General features: G+C 51.5%; 5 protein-coding genes across 5 annotated transcripts; 3 read left to right on the forward strand and 2 right to left on the reverse strand.

Annotated features, from left to right (window-relative positions):
* Window positions 1-6: 6 nt before the first annotated feature.
* Window positions 7-2,794, forward strand: BKA67DRAFT_683893 (uncharacterized protein; the record flags this gene model as incomplete). Its single annotated transcript, XM_046108981.1, has 9 exons — window positions 7-569; window positions 661-797; window positions 848-1,024; window positions 1,099-1,737; window positions 1,856-1,952; window positions 2,021-2,125; window positions 2,214-2,322; window positions 2,367-2,532; window positions 2,609-2,794. The coding sequence occupies exons 1-9, from the start codon at window positions 470-472 to the stop codon at window positions 2,792-2,794; spliced, it is 1,716 nt and encodes a 571-aa protein (XP_045953172.1). The 5' UTR covers window positions 7-469.
* Window positions 2,795-6,311: 3,517 nt separating this feature from the next.
* Window positions 6,312-8,302, reverse strand: BKA67DRAFT_580165 (P-loop containing nucleoside triphosphate hydrolase protein). Its single transcript, XM_046103833.1, has 3 exons — window positions 7,706-8,302; window positions 7,129-7,614; window positions 6,312-6,904 (listed from the first exon to the last, which is right to left on the reverse strand). The coding sequence occupies exons 1-3, from the start codon at window positions 7,850-7,852 to the stop codon at window positions 6,353-6,355; spliced, it is 1,185 nt and encodes a 394-aa protein (XP_045953173.1). The 5' UTR covers window positions 7,853-8,302; the 3' UTR covers window positions 6,312-6,352.
* Window positions 8,303-9,304: 1,002 nt separating this feature from the next.
* On the forward strand, window positions 9,305-10,092 carry BKA67DRAFT_497424 (PPPDE putative peptidase domain-containing protein; the record flags this gene model as incomplete). The annotated part of the gene is made up of 2 exons (XM_046097047.1): window positions 9,305-9,346; window positions 9,436-10,092. Coding segments are annotated over 2 exons (699 nt in total), but the record flags the coding sequence as incomplete, so codon positions are not given.
* Window positions 10,093-10,572: 480 nt separating this feature from the next.
* Window positions 10,573-11,067, reverse strand: BKA67DRAFT_524446 (uncharacterized protein; the record flags this gene model as incomplete). The annotated part of the gene is made up of 1 exon (XM_046098571.1): window positions 10,573-11,067. The coding sequence occupies one exon, from the start codon at window positions 11,065-11,067 to the stop codon at window positions 10,573-10,575; it is 495 nt and encodes a 164-aa protein (XP_045953175.1).
* Window positions 11,068-12,097: 1,030 nt separating this feature from the next.
* On the forward strand, window positions 12,098-13,745 carry BKA67DRAFT_500387 (uncharacterized protein; the record flags this gene model as incomplete). The annotated part of the gene is made up of 2 exons (XM_046097078.1): window positions 12,098-13,026; window positions 13,076-13,745. Coding segments are annotated over 2 exons (1,599 nt in total), but the record flags the coding sequence as incomplete, so codon positions are not given.
* Between the last annotated feature and the right edge of the window lie 272 nt (window positions 13,746-14,017).

Raw genomic sequence — 14,017 nt, forward strand, 5'->3', positions numbered from 1 at the left:
TGTTGCATGGAATTCCGAATGGCACAAGAGTGGCTAGTCCTTTTGCGAGATTTGCTCGCCCATTCAGGTGGCCACGCCCTGTTTGCCACGTCATGGCAGTCGGCAAATTAAGTATAAGGGTCGCCTGCAAGTTCTGGTATCCTTACGTACCTTGGTAAGTATGACTACTTGTTGGTTGATGTGGCTCTACCATCGCGTCGCAGGCGCGTATGCACGCCCAGTAATATGACGTTCCGGATGTCACATATTCGTGTTTCTTGGCGAGTCGAGCTGACCAACAGCGAGCAGCAGCCGTTCCATCTGCTATGTTCCCATCTTCAACACTCTGGTTTCGCACCATGAGCTATAACCGTGTGAGTACCAATCGCTCAATTCCTCTCAAAGCTTCTACTGCTTCCAAGCTTACCGGCTGCGATCAAAGTTTTACATCGTTACACTACGCTTTTCCTCTTTGAGCCAATTCACAGCTATGGCTCATCATACGCTACCACAAGAGCTTCTGAGGATCATTCCGGGCAATGAAATCGTCCCAACAATGGAGCGGATCGTAGCGGAGATCCACGAGGTTCGTGAGCGCGTGGCACGAACCATTCAGCCGGCGCAGGCCAGCTTCCAGAATGTCATCAAGCCGCTCATTGACATTGAAAACCAAAACGCAAGGCGAAGTTGGAGTCATGGCAATGCTGCGTTATGCATCACCCGATGCGGGGTCTCGGGAATCCTCAGATGAAGCTTGCAAGCTCTGGGTGGAGTGCGAGGCAGAGTTCACCTCAAGGAGGAGCGACCTATTTCATCTGGTAAAGCGGTCAAGGATAACCCCGAGCCACTCGCAACTGACCAAGCCAAGTACCTCGATAGTCTACCGAAGGATTTCAGGCTGTGTGGTAATGGATTGCTCAGTGTCGGCCAGATCAAGCAATACTCGGAAACAAAAAAGCATATCGAGGATTTGCGACGAACATACAATCGGAATATCCGGAATGAAGAGGGAAAGCAGGAATTCTCGCTAGAGGAACTAGCAGGAGTCATCCCCCGCGATTTGATCGCTTTGCCAAAGCTACAAGAGCTGACTATGTCGTAGTATATGTTCTAATCAAGAGGAATGATGTCGACACCTTGTTAGAGTATGCATCGAATCACTCAACTCGGAAAAAGATACATATTGCCAGCGCTCATAAGCTGCCGCGCAGTGTGGACTTGTTGAGAGAGATCGTTGTGGAGAGAGATGAGAACGCACGCCTGCTCGGCTATGAGAGCCATGCTGCGTTTAAGCTTGAGAAGCGGGCTGCCAAATCTCCTAGCTGGGTAATCGACCTACTAAATGAGCTGGGGGAAGCGATCCTGCCCCAAGGCCACCAAGAGATGGACCGTCTACTACAGCTGATGACGCAAGATCCGGCCAACCAAACTCTTCAGAATCAACATGGTCAAATCCTGCCATGGGACTCCTGTCACTACGCCCCAATAGCAGAAGAAAATATACAGGTAAACCACACCAAGATCTCTGAGTATTTCCCAATGCGGAATACCGTTTCCGCTATGCTACAGATATTTGCCTCTTGCTTGCGACTGCGGTTTCCCCCACTTCCTTTGGAATTATCAGAAGGTTATGTTTTACATCAAGATGTTGAGATGTGTAGTGTCTGGGACAATAGGGAGGATTCGAGAGATGAGTTCGTCGGATATCTTTATGCAGACTTGTTGTCGAGGCCGAACAAGTATCAGGGCTCGCAGAATGTGAACCTTCAATGTATAAGTCCATCTTATCCCTAAAGACAGCCTGGAGACTGGTTAAGAAACCCAAGCTGACTCTGGATAACAAGAGTGTAGGCTATTTGAAAGACAATGGGAGCAGAGTGTACCCGGTGACTATACTTACGTGCAGTTCTCCCCGTCTAACGAGTTTTGGAAGTGCGCTGGTCAAGCATCACGAGATTATATCGCTTTTCCACGTTGAGTAGTATGAACCTGCCCCTTACCATGATCATACATCGGTTGCACTGTTTGACGACTAGGGCAGAACTCGGGCATGGAATCCACGACCTTATCTCTAGGACATCATATGTCAGGTTCCATAGCCACAGCGTGGTCCGCAAGTTCGCAGAGGCACTGGGTGTCATGCTGGGTAATTAGTGCTGGACCAAAAACGAACTGAGGAGCATGAGACGGCATTATACTACGGTGAATCCCAAATTCCTAGAATTTGTGGAAAGCCGAAAACCCAGATGCCCCTCTTCCGCCAAAGCAGATACCGGATGACATTCTGGACAGCCTCATCGAAAGTCGCAAGACGAATAGGACAGTATGGTTTCTACGGCAGCTGTAGGTTACCCCACTGCACCAAGAGCGGCCATTCATTATCTTAGTAGTCACGAATATGCCTTGAAGTTGAACCTATCGGACATCTACCACAGTCTAATGGAGAGACTATCTTTACTTGAAACTCGAGACATCAACGACCGCGGGTATCCATTCGCCAGTATTGGGCACTTGACAGCTGGATATAACGCAGGGTACTTTTCCTTATGTCAGGTGAGTCTACTTTCCGTTAGTGGGGAGACACTTAGCATGTCATATGAACAAATAGATTAACTTATGAAGCGCACAGGTATTCGCTGCAGATCTCTTCGAGAGCGCGTTCGCAAAAGACCCACGCAGCCACGCTGCTTGGGACAGATGCCGCGGTCAGATCCTCGATCCTGGAGCAAGCCGTGACGAACTTCAGATGTCGGAAAGGTTCCTAGGCCATCCACCGAGTGCGGAAGCCTTGCTCCGTAATATCAAGGGAACCTGACCAGACGTAAGAAACCAGGCTATTATACAGCTATGACTTGGTTTCCCAGGAAGGCGGTGGACGTTTACTGCAAATTGCATGACACTTGTAAACAACGATTCTAAATAATGAATATAGTAGCTCGTGGCTCTTTAATGCTGTAAAATCTGAACAGCCGCTGGAAGGGCAAGTAAAGACGCGTGATATAGCCTATAAAATAAAGGTAACTTTACTTGTTGGGTGCTTGTTAGACAACTTCGTGCCTCCTCCCAGGTTTTATATTGTGCTATAGTACGCGTCGTACTCTCAGCGGTGGCCGGGGCCTTCAGTAAGTGGATACGAACGATAGTATCGGTAAAGGCGCATAGCACGTATAGATTCTTCTAAGCTGGCCGTGTCAGTGGAACAGATGCTCAAGCTCCGAAGCCGAGACCTTGATTTCATGGATACGTCGTTAATAGTCTACACCCGGTACTGCTTTTAGACGCCTCGAGTAAGGCATGGCACAACCCGCCAAGCTGATTGAGACTCTCCTGTCCAGCCATAGTTCGTGGTCTTTATTGTTGGTATGTGGTAATGACGTACTGTATGAGTTTGTTCGAGCCTCTGCCATGACTGACATCGCAGAAGGAGGAGTTGCGAGTTTACTAGGCGTTGGTCCCTCCTGTGACTTGCGACCAAGAATAGCGCCGTCGTTGACATCTGACAACATGAAATCAGTGGTACGTTCCATCTCATGATACCGGCCATTCGCCAAACAGCAAAAAAGCGACCGCTAAGCGACAGGAATAATGCGTGGAGGCATCGACACTCCAAGTGATAAGTACTAGATCATCACCAATGTATATATGCTGCAGCTGTCTCCGTCGCTCTGCTTGGTATATACAGAAGATCGAAGGTGTGTTTGTTACATCATCAGCCACTTGAGGTGTCATGGCTTTGTTGCTTCAGCGGGATAGCAAACATACGGCACATGGTGATATGGGGAGATACAAGATCGTCGTGTAGGTGATATATTTGACGTTATCCTGTAGATAACACGAAGCGGCAGCTTCGATGAAGTTGTTCGCGTCCATTACCTTTGCACCATTAGTAACCTAGCCGGCAACAGAGTGATTCCAAGCATGTTATTGCGCTTCGCTGGTGCAGTGCCCGCTGTCTGAATTTGATGAGGTTCAACCGAATGACCCGCATTCTCTGAGTGCATCCGCGTATTGGTGTTAAATACCCGAACTTCATGGCCGTATCCCAGGGCCAATGACTGCCATATCGCTCACAAAGTCTTTCTATCGGTCCATCCACCAATCATTCTCTTTGACAGTAGCTTCGATAGTCCGAATGATGAGAATCAATGTAGCGACAAGGGAGTTTTAAGTAATCTCCAACATGGTCGAAGCCCTCAATTTCGTCAAGTGATTTTCGTACCTTGTCGCGGTCCTCACTCAAATTGTCAACAGCAGCCCTTAGTGCCCTTTACAAGAGCTCCAAAAACACCATATGCCATCTTTTCATGGTTATCAGGAACCTATGTTTCAAGTGGGGGGCTCTCTTGCGGACTAGTTTCGTAATATCTTGAGCGTCTCCAAAAATATGTTAGGCCCAAGTTGGGCATGACAGCTCTCAGGGTACAAGCATATCATTGTCCAACAGTTGCTGTCTTCCAAACCGTGCTCCACTAGGAGCTGTGAAGATGTTATGACAAAAGCTGTTCGATAGCTACTCCAGAATAATGGACATACTGTGAATGGGCAAAGTGCGCACTGGATCTTTTGACAAGGTTTATACACTTAGCTCTGTGCATACAGTTTTGACTTCGCGCCATTTTAGATGTATAACGCATTCGGCGTTTGATTTCAGACGGTCGTTATCTGAACGAGCATTATCAGTCTTATTCAACATTGATGGAACAAGTCCAGTATCGGGAAAATTCCGCGGCGCCAAACAGGGTTTCTAGATGTCCATTGTTTTCGCCCCCAAACACCGGCGCCTTTTATTTGAATGTCAAACGAAGTTTCATGCTCGTTGGGTAAGCTTGTGTCAGACGCTGGTGTTGAAAGGGAGGGTTGTTTCTCAAACAATGGATGCCGTAATCCACAATTTGAAAAGCGCTTTCACGATCGGCGTGCTTGAGCAGATTGCCTAACTCATTGATGAGATTATGTCATTATCTGGATGATTAGAGCATACATTGTACTATTAAAACTCGAAGTTGATACGCCAATCGTCGGGTATGACTGACAGGGCGCCTATGATGGCGTGGTATTTTCCCTCATCGTTGATCTTATCAACACATGTGGATTCTTCCAGTTGAAGCAGCAAGAAGCTACTATATGGAATGTAAAACCCTATGTCGTAGGTTTCTACAATTTGGGAAGCATCAACATGAATATTTCTTTTTACGTTTCTTTTTATATTTCTTTCTACGTTTCTTTTTATATTTCTTGTTTTATTTCTTTTACGTTTCTTTTTATAATTTTTTTATATATTTCTTTTTATATCAACATCGCCGGGTGATGGCAACTGCGTTATAACGGCATAATCACATCTTCCCGACCCCCTTTGCGTCTGGCCACTCGGGATTCAATCCTGGAAGACAGCTACTGGGACGATGGAACCATCTAGGGTGAAGTAGGCGGGCTTCGTTACCTGACTATCAGCATGCAGGACTTCATTGTGAATGCAACCCGCGTAGGCGTCTACAGTACAGCTTGGCCAACCTTGCCAGATTCTTCTTGAATCCCGATTTCAATCTGTAAAACTGAAGCAAGATGAAGTGATCCAAATCGAACCACTTCACGCAGTAGGATACTAGTCTCAGACACGCCTGACCGGTCATAGGAGTAGCGAAAAGTAACATGGTGATAATCGATGTGATCCTGATTGTATTTGCTGAGGTCTACATGAAGGATGATAATTAATTGTAGAGTGAGCAATTATATTGACTGGATTGGTATGTTGAATACTGTATCATTTATGGTCACTGATCAATAAACAATTCTACAAATCGACTCGTCTCCACGTTAAAGGTAGTATGGTTGACCCAAACAAAATGTGAGCGATATCAGAAGGTCTCGCGAAGCAAGAGTCAAGTAGTATCGTTTTACATAGTAACAATAGGCAGGTTTCTATACTTGTAGGTGCCCACCGAGTGTGGCTAAGCTACTGGTACTAGGGTTCACGGAGCTGTATAAACATTAGCATTTACTGATCTAGCTGTATTAACCCATGTTGTACTGCTGCCATCCACCCAAAATACTTGTTAAAACTAGTCAACATGAAAATCATCCCGCCGTATAATCGTGGAGGTCAACCACAAGTTGATTAATTGTAAATACTCATGGCGAACTTTTGTGTGCGTCACTGGTGTGGGACAAGTTCAGTGTGGAGAGGCCACAGTAATAGAAATTATGGTAGATCATGGAGCCCTGACGAGGCCTTTGACCGTCGCGGTGCGCACAACATGCTGGCAGGGCTGATCATCGTGGTACAGTTGGACGACGGCGGAAGAAATAAGAACGTAAAAGTAGGGGCAAGTATACACAGTTTGATGGGGTCTATTCAGGATTTTATCTAGCTTGTCTAACCCTTGGCAGCACCAGCCTTGATGAGGAGGATATCACCATCCTCAACAACGTAGTCCTTACCCTTAGTCATGATCTTACCCTTCGACTTAACTTCACTTTCGTCGCCGAGCTCCTTCAACACGTTGAAGTTGTACACGATGACTTGGATGAAAGTCTTCTCGAAATCACCGTGAATGACACCGGCGGCTTGAGGTGCCTTGATACCAAGACGAATGGTCCATTGGCGAACCTCGTCGGTACCAGTTGTGAAGAAACTGCCGAGACCCATGGCCTTGCGCATGGTGGTGACGATCTTGCCCAGTGCCGAGTCGACACCAAGCTTCTTGCACTCCTCAGCGGCCTCGGCCTCGGTCTCGAACTGGGTGAGACGCTCCTCGAAGCACACAGAGAGGGGAAGAATGGGGTCGCCAGCGGCGTGCTCCTTCAACCAGGCAGCAATGGCAGGAAGATGCTTGTTCTTCTTGCGGATGTAGTCTTTCTCTGAGAGGTTGACGAGGTAGACTACAGGCTTGGCAGACAGGAGGAAGAGAGGGTTGATGACCTCGACCTATTGACAGCTGGTTAGCTATGACTCATGAACAGATATGCGATAACATAGAGTGGTTTGAGTATTGCAGTCAGAGTGTGTTTCTTATCTCAGGATGTCCTCTGCGTTGTTTGTTGAGGCATTCGAAGAGCTGGGATTAGATCAGGCGCTATGGCCCTTATTCATCATAAAGCATGAAGTGGTTTGGTGGAGCAAGGCGGAAAAAGAAAGGCTTGAAATCTTACCTCCTTGGGCGACCAGGTGCCCTTTCGGACATCCTTGCCGTCTTGGAGCCACGCGAGGATCTTCTCGATGGTGTCCTGCTCTTCCCTGAGCTTCTTCTGCTCAAGAGACTGACCACCCTGGCGGGTCTTCTTCTTCTGGTTCTCGAGGGCCTTCTCGACGAACTCGATATCCTTCAAGCGCAGCTCCTCTGCAATGATATCCAGATCTCTGACGGGGTTGACATCACCCTCGACGTGGATGATCTCGGCGTCATCGAAGCATCGCACAACCTGAAAGATGGCATCGACAGCTCGAATGTGTGACAAGAAGGCGTTGCCCAGGCCCGCACCAGTGGATGCACCCTTTGTGAGACCGGCGATATCGTAGACAGTCAAGTTGGCGGGCACGCGCGACTTGGGGTTGTACTTCTCACAGAGCCAGTCGTATCTCTCGTCGGGGACGATGACGCGGGACTCTTCGGGATCAATGGTAGCGTAGGGGAAGTTCTTTAGCGGAGTCAGCGCCGGCAGCCCGAGGTGTGGAGGTAGAGGTGGAAGCAGAGGTGGACGGCTTCGTGGCTCCTCTTTTTCAACGTACGGCAGGGTTACCAAGAGAACACTTGGTGATGGCTTGGAACAAAGTCGACTTTCCGACGTTGGCAAGACCGACGATGCCGCTCTTCAAGTTGTTGCCGGGACGACCCAGGGGGATCTTCTCCTCGACAACCTGCTTCTTGGGGGCCATCTTGGACTTCTTCTTGTTGCTGTAACCACGGGATGTGATGAAGCAGTAGAGTGGGGAGGTTGCTGTCTGAGCGGTGCTTCTAGGCACTACTGAGAGGGCAGCAAACGCAGAGCTAGCTGCGGAAGGACGAAGGAGGCGGGTGAAAGAAGTGAAGGAGTTGGGTATGAGTAGGGAAGACAGTTTGTCTTTGGGAGCTGGGGTTTATTCCAGCCTGGTGAGGACGACGACTTGGGGAGTCTGCTGCAAATCTCAATCAAGAGTTTGTTTTTGCCTACAACCGCGTGATTGGGTATCTCAGGGAGGAAAAAAGATTGAAATGGCTTGTAGCCTCATGTGTGAGGGAGGGGGAGCTTCGGGCTTCTTTTTCACAGCTGCATATTGGGGGTGGGATGGAGGGGCTGCCCTGTCTCTTGGATTCTTGCTCGAATGAGCGAGAAAAAACCTTTGCAGAGTGTGGGTTATTTTCCTTTTCCAATCAAAATTCAAGTTTTTCAAGGAAGGAAAACTAGACGGAATCCGGCGCTATTTTACGCCGCCCCAGCGCCCACTTTTCCTGCCTCTAACTACATACGGTAAGTGGTCCCAAGCTGGGACATTGTAAACATGCACTCAGGTTGGTCTCGAGGAGTTTCATACGTAACCTACTTGATGCGGATCCGTACTTCATACCTGATACAGAAATAGATCTCAGAGGCTGCCGGCTACAGGCTACAGGCTACAGGTCACACGTCACCTATCACATACAGTATCTACTAGTACATGCTATACCATAGTCTCACGTAACACTAAACAAGCAAGACGTCACGCCACCTGCACCTACGCTGAAAGGGGATGGGGTTCTCCCTCAGAGTGTACCCCAGAAAACTAGGTAACCTTACGTAGTTGCATAGCTAAGTCAACTGTGCTACCAAGCAGAAGGAATTGGATGCTGTGCCATTGATCTCCAATGTCCCGCATCCATCAGCTGGGAAGTGGCTGATGTCGGTTTAGTGCCTCTGCCTCTGCCTCTGCATTGGACTTCTAGGCAGATTCAATTGAGACATGGACCTGAATTCCCAATGATGCATTCTCACCCATATCGCTTCCATCCTCGTCACGACCTTATTCTCCGCTTGTCACCTTCGCCCAACCCCATCGCCAGGGACTGCATATACTTAATAGCCCACCTCTACGGAGATACGTTTACATTTCTTTAACTATATACCGATTCGGCCCGCCCACGAGACCTACCATCCGTCGCGACCCAGCTATTACTTCGCCTCAACCCCACCCGACCACACTATCGCATGTCTTAGAGCTTCAACCCGCATCTCCACCCGTCCACCTCGACGACGGAAAACAGCCAGCCTCGCCATGTCGGCACACTCCAAGAAGCCCAGCGGCGGCCGGCCCAGCCGGTCATCGCTGACTCGACCGACCAGAACATCCTCACATAGATCAACCCTGTCACTATCGCGGACCGAAGTCATCATCAATGTCTACGATCTACTACCTGTAAGTCCGCACACATACACATCCCAGCTCCACCAAAACCCAGCCATCCTGCGCCGTGCCGTCTCTAACCCTCTCGAACCCTCCCCCAGCCCGGCCGCCTCTCCTCGATCCTCTGGACAGTCGGCTCCTCGCTTCTGCACACGGGCGTGGTGATAAACGGGCGCGAGTACGCCTACGGGGGCCACGACCGCGCGGGGGTGACGGGCGTGTACTGGACGTCGCCGCGGTCGCCGCCGCCGGGGGCGACGTTCCGCACGGAGATACTGCACGGGATGACGTTCGCGACGCAGGCGGAGATCGACGGCATCGTCCGGTCGACGTCAGAGGACTTCCCCGGCACCAGCTACAACCTGCTCACGAGGAACTGCAACCACTTCACGCAGACGCTGTGCGAGCGGCTCACGGGCCGCCGCGGGCCCGCCTGGCTCAACCGCGCCGCGCAGATCGGCGTCGCGCTGCCGTGCGTCGTGCCCAGGGACTGGCTCGAGCCGCCGGACTACGACACGGCGGACGGCGAGCTGGTCGAGGAGGTGGAGGAAGACGAGGATGGGCTGGATGCGAACGAGGGGACTGGGTTCCTGAGCCGTGGGAATAGCTTCAGGGGGAACCTGGCAGATGAGCGGCGTGGTGACGATGGGAGGAGCACGGTGCCGGGAAGCGCCAGCGGAAGCACAGGCAAGGCCAAGGCCGCGGGCGCGGGCGCGAGGGACACGAGTGGAAGGGTGCTCCCGGCTGCTGAGAGGGCGCCTGCCAGTTAAGACGAGGCACTGCGGACTGCGGACTACGGGAACATAGGCCGAGTACACAAGGAGCGTCTGGGTTCGTTGGACAGTTCGTGGGTTGAGGCGAGACTGGCGAGGCAAATGGACACGAGAACGACAATGCATTAGTTCGCTGGGCTTGATTGCATCCAAGGCGTTTTGGGGCGTCGTCATTCATGGGGAATTAGGAGTTCGGCGGACATGTTTATTTCTGCAATTGATACCAATATGCTTTCTTGAGCAAGAGCGATTCCAAGTGTCTGCTTTCTTCTTTCCCCCAAGGCATTCTCCTTCCGAATCGAGTTGTTCTAGTCCTCTAGCCTTGGTGAACTTGTACATGAACGTACATAAGTCAAAATATACACGACGTTTCAAAGTCATATGATACAGATGAGCCCCCAACCCGCTCCCGTAGAAGCTGTGGAGCTGGCAATCCTCCCAAGACAAAACTGCACGGGAAGATTCCTAACCCAGACGTCTGGGCTTAGGACTCCTCGTGCCACCAAACTTGAGTCTCGTCGCGTCACTGACGAGTATGATCTTGGGCTTCAAGAACTTTCCCTCGGTGCCGAGCAAAACCTTGGTGGCGGCCTCTCTGGCGTTGCCGAAGCCGCGCAGGACGACCTCGAGCTTGTGGATCTTCTTGTGCCAGTTGCCCTGGTTGAGCTTGTCGATGACATAGGCGCACAGCTGGTAGGCGGCGTCGTAGGTGCCCCTCTTGGACTTGCGGAAGCCGATCTGGCCGGCGGAGATAGAAATGATGGCGTTGCGGTCCGGCTTGGTGACGGTGATGTGTGTGTTGTGCTTGTGGCCGTAGATGTGGAAGTGGAAGGGCTCCTCGTACTGCGACCAGTTCTCCTTGTCCACCAGGTCCTCGGATGTCGACGACAGGATCTCCTGGGCGGTCGGCTGGTTGCGGGCGCGCGCCAGGGTATCCTGGGCCAGCTGCTGGCCGCGCATGGGTGCCCGGGTGCCGGCGAGGGAGGCACTGAGGTCCGAGAGGCTCGAGAGGCCGGTCGGTTGGGGTTGTCGCCGGTTGAGAGTCTCGAGAAGTGGTGACTTCCTGGGCGGCAGTGAGGGTGACTGTGGTGTAGGAGGGATGGTTTGCGACGAGGTTGGAGGGTCGGCCGGTGCTCCTGCTACCGGCTGAGGTGGCTTTGGCGCGGACTCATCGGCATGCTGTCGAGAAGTCTGGCTGAAAGAGCGGACGGGCAATCGTATGCTGTTCTGTACCCGGGAGGTGTGGCGGATAGACGTGGCCATCAGGCGGCTTGCAGGCTTGCTCATGTTTGCGACAGATGCTCCTGGGCGTTCGCCTGGAGCTGTGTACCTGGATTGACGCTTTGTGAATTGCGGGAAGGGAGGTAGGTCGAACGGCGTGTGGTCCCTTGAAGCCCGAATCCACCGAAGCTCGAAATGCTCAACTGGAAATTTTGAAGATACCCGTAGCGGTTTGTAGGCGTAGCGCGAATTGCAGTTTGGGACAAGGGGTTTTGGGCCTAGCTACTCGTAAAAAGCTGCTGGAGCAGGTCTGATCCACCAAGCAGTCTAATTGGCTACCTGTACCGCAGTGCATTGGACAATAGCTACTGTAACTCACACAGTAGCAAAGAGCATACTACGGGGTCTGACGGGAGGCACGGCGGAATGACTCGGAAGCGGCAAAATGACCGCTCCGATCTCTCCAATTCTCTGGACTTTTGGGTTTTTGGACCCTGACCCTGGTCCCGGCCGGTGGTAGCTCCCAGCAGCAGAAAAGTCATACGCATACTGTGGACTAATCAGGTTGGAACTTAAGTCGCAAAAGGCAAAAAGGCAAAAGGGCAAAAGGGCAACAAGCCGTTCTCGTCGCTGGTTTTTCTGGCGATCCCCCATACTACTTCTACCTCTACCTCTACCTCTTACCTCTGTAGCACGCCCCTTTCTCATCCACCTCGAACTCATAGTTCCCAGGACGTCACCTCGCGTCACTGTCCAGCCGTCCGCCATCATGAGTTCCTTCAGACATGTCGCAAGAAACTCGGCCAGCTCAGCATCAAGGACGCCTTCACTGGCCTCATCCTCTTCATCATTCGGCAGATCACCTGCATACAGGAGGTTAATATCTGGCCTTGAACCACAGAGCCGAGGTGCACAAAACACGTCCTTTGCGTCAACATCGCCCGCTCTCACGACACTGCGATCCCCCTTCCTCCCCCAGACAATAGCTAGTGTGCACCTGCGATCCTTCCACCAGTCTTCCAGATGCTTGCAAGACCAACCGAAGCCGGAGCCCAAGAAGGACGCGAAACCGGAGCCCAAGCCTGCTGGCGCCGATGCCGCAGAGGAGGCCAAGACCGAGTCTGAAGAGCAACCAAAGAAGGAAGATGGAGACAAGGCCGACGAGGACGGCGCAAAGAAGGAGAAGAAGGAGGACCTGCCCCCTCCTCCTCCCCATGGTGACAAGACACCTTGGCAGGTTTTCATGGAAACCATGCAGACCGAGCTCAAGCAGTCGAAAGAGTGGAACGACTCCACCAAGCAGCTTGCTGCCGGCGCAAAGGATTTCGCCGAAAGCGAGAACGTACGACGGGCAAGAGAGGCCTACGAAGCCTCAACCGGCGCCATTAGCAAGACCACCGGCAAGGTCTTCAAGACTACAGGATCAGCTATCGGCAAGGGTGCTGCTTGGACATGGGATACCTCTGTCATGAAGGGTGTCCGCAAGGGCGCAAATGTCACCGGCGACGCTCTCGACAAGGCCACCAAACCCATCCGTGATACCGAGGCCTACAAGAACGTCAAGAATGTCATCGACGACGGCAGCAGCTCGAGGTATGGCGGTTGGGTTGAAAAGGAAGAGCGTCGCAAGGCAAGAGAACTGCGCCAAAAGCAGGCCGGGCTTCACATCAAGCCTGAGGATATGGTTGAGGATCCCAAGTATGTGTTCCCGCTTTGTGTCATGAGAACCAATGCTGACAAGTTCAAGTGCCGGTACCAACGTTACAGTCCATAAGGATGCCGCCTGGAAGGAAGCTTGGAAGGACTTCAAGGACTCAAGCAAGCTAGCTCAGGGTATTTTCAACGCCAAGAACGTTTACAACGAGTCCGAAAACCCATTGATCTCCACGGCCAGAAGTATCACGGATCGGATTGGCGGCTTCTTCGCGGAAAACGAGACAGCCATGGTCATTAAGAAGTTTCGCTCCATGGATCCCAACTTCCAGGTCGAGCCCTTCTTGCAGGAGCTCAGAGAGTATATCCTCCCCGAGGTCCTTGACGCTTATGTCAAGGGTGATGCCGAGACGTTAAAGCTTTGGCTGTCTGCCGCCCAGTATTCAGTCTACGAGGCTCTCACCAAGCAATACCTTCAAGCTGGCATGAAGTCAGACGGCAAGATTCTCGACATCAGAAATGTTGATATCCTCAAGGCGCGCATGCTAGAACCCGGCGAGATCCCCGTTTTCATCATCACCTGCCGAACCCAGGAAGTTCACGTCTACCGCAATGCCAAGTCCAATGAGTTAGCTGCCGGTATGGAGGACAAGGTGCAGCTCGTCACCTATGCTATTGGCATTACGAGAACGCCTGAGGAGGTCAGCAACCCCGAGACGAGAGGCTGGAGGTTGATCGAAATGCAAAAGAGCGCTCGTGAATGGATCTAAGCGCTGCATTTTGTCCCTCTTTGGGTATTCCAGCACACGCAACTGTGGCGTCTCCATTTTGCTTTACCTTCACCCCACCTATACTACATATGTGTTATAATACTGTATCATACGGAATGGCATGTAGACGGGCTTGAGTCACAGAGATCTGGCTGCGGAAATGGCAGTTTGGGCTCACCACACCACTCTACAGCATGGCACGACGGCGTTTTGATAGGCATGGGTGCATCAGCGGTTGGATGTATGATAGAAAAAAAACAAGCCTG

This window comes from Truncatella angustata (genome assembly GCF_020726525.1).
Source record: "Truncatella angustata strain MPI-SDFR-AT-0073 chromosome Unknown BKA67scaffold_9, whole genome shotgun sequence".
Taxonomy (NCBI): domain Eukaryota; kingdom Fungi; phylum Ascomycota; class Sordariomycetes; order Amphisphaeriales; family Sporocadaceae; genus Truncatella; species Truncatella angustata.

What these genes read in the sequence shown, in the direction of transcription:
- BKA67DRAFT_580165 (XM_046103833.1), bottom strand. Translation starts at nt 7,852, where the DNA reads ATGGCCCCCAAGAAGCAGGTTGTCGAGGAGAAGATCCCCCTGGGTCGT. An exon ending in GTTCTCTTGGTAACCCTGCC is followed by an intron (nt 7,615 to 7,705) that starts GTACGTTGAAAA and finishes ACTCCGCTAAAG; the next exon opens with AACTTCCCCTACGCTACCAT. An exon ending in GCACCTGGTCGCCCAAGGAG is followed by an intron (nt 6,905 to 7,128) that starts GTAAGATTTCAA and finishes AGCTGTCAATAG; the next exon opens with GTCGAGGTCATCAACCCTCT.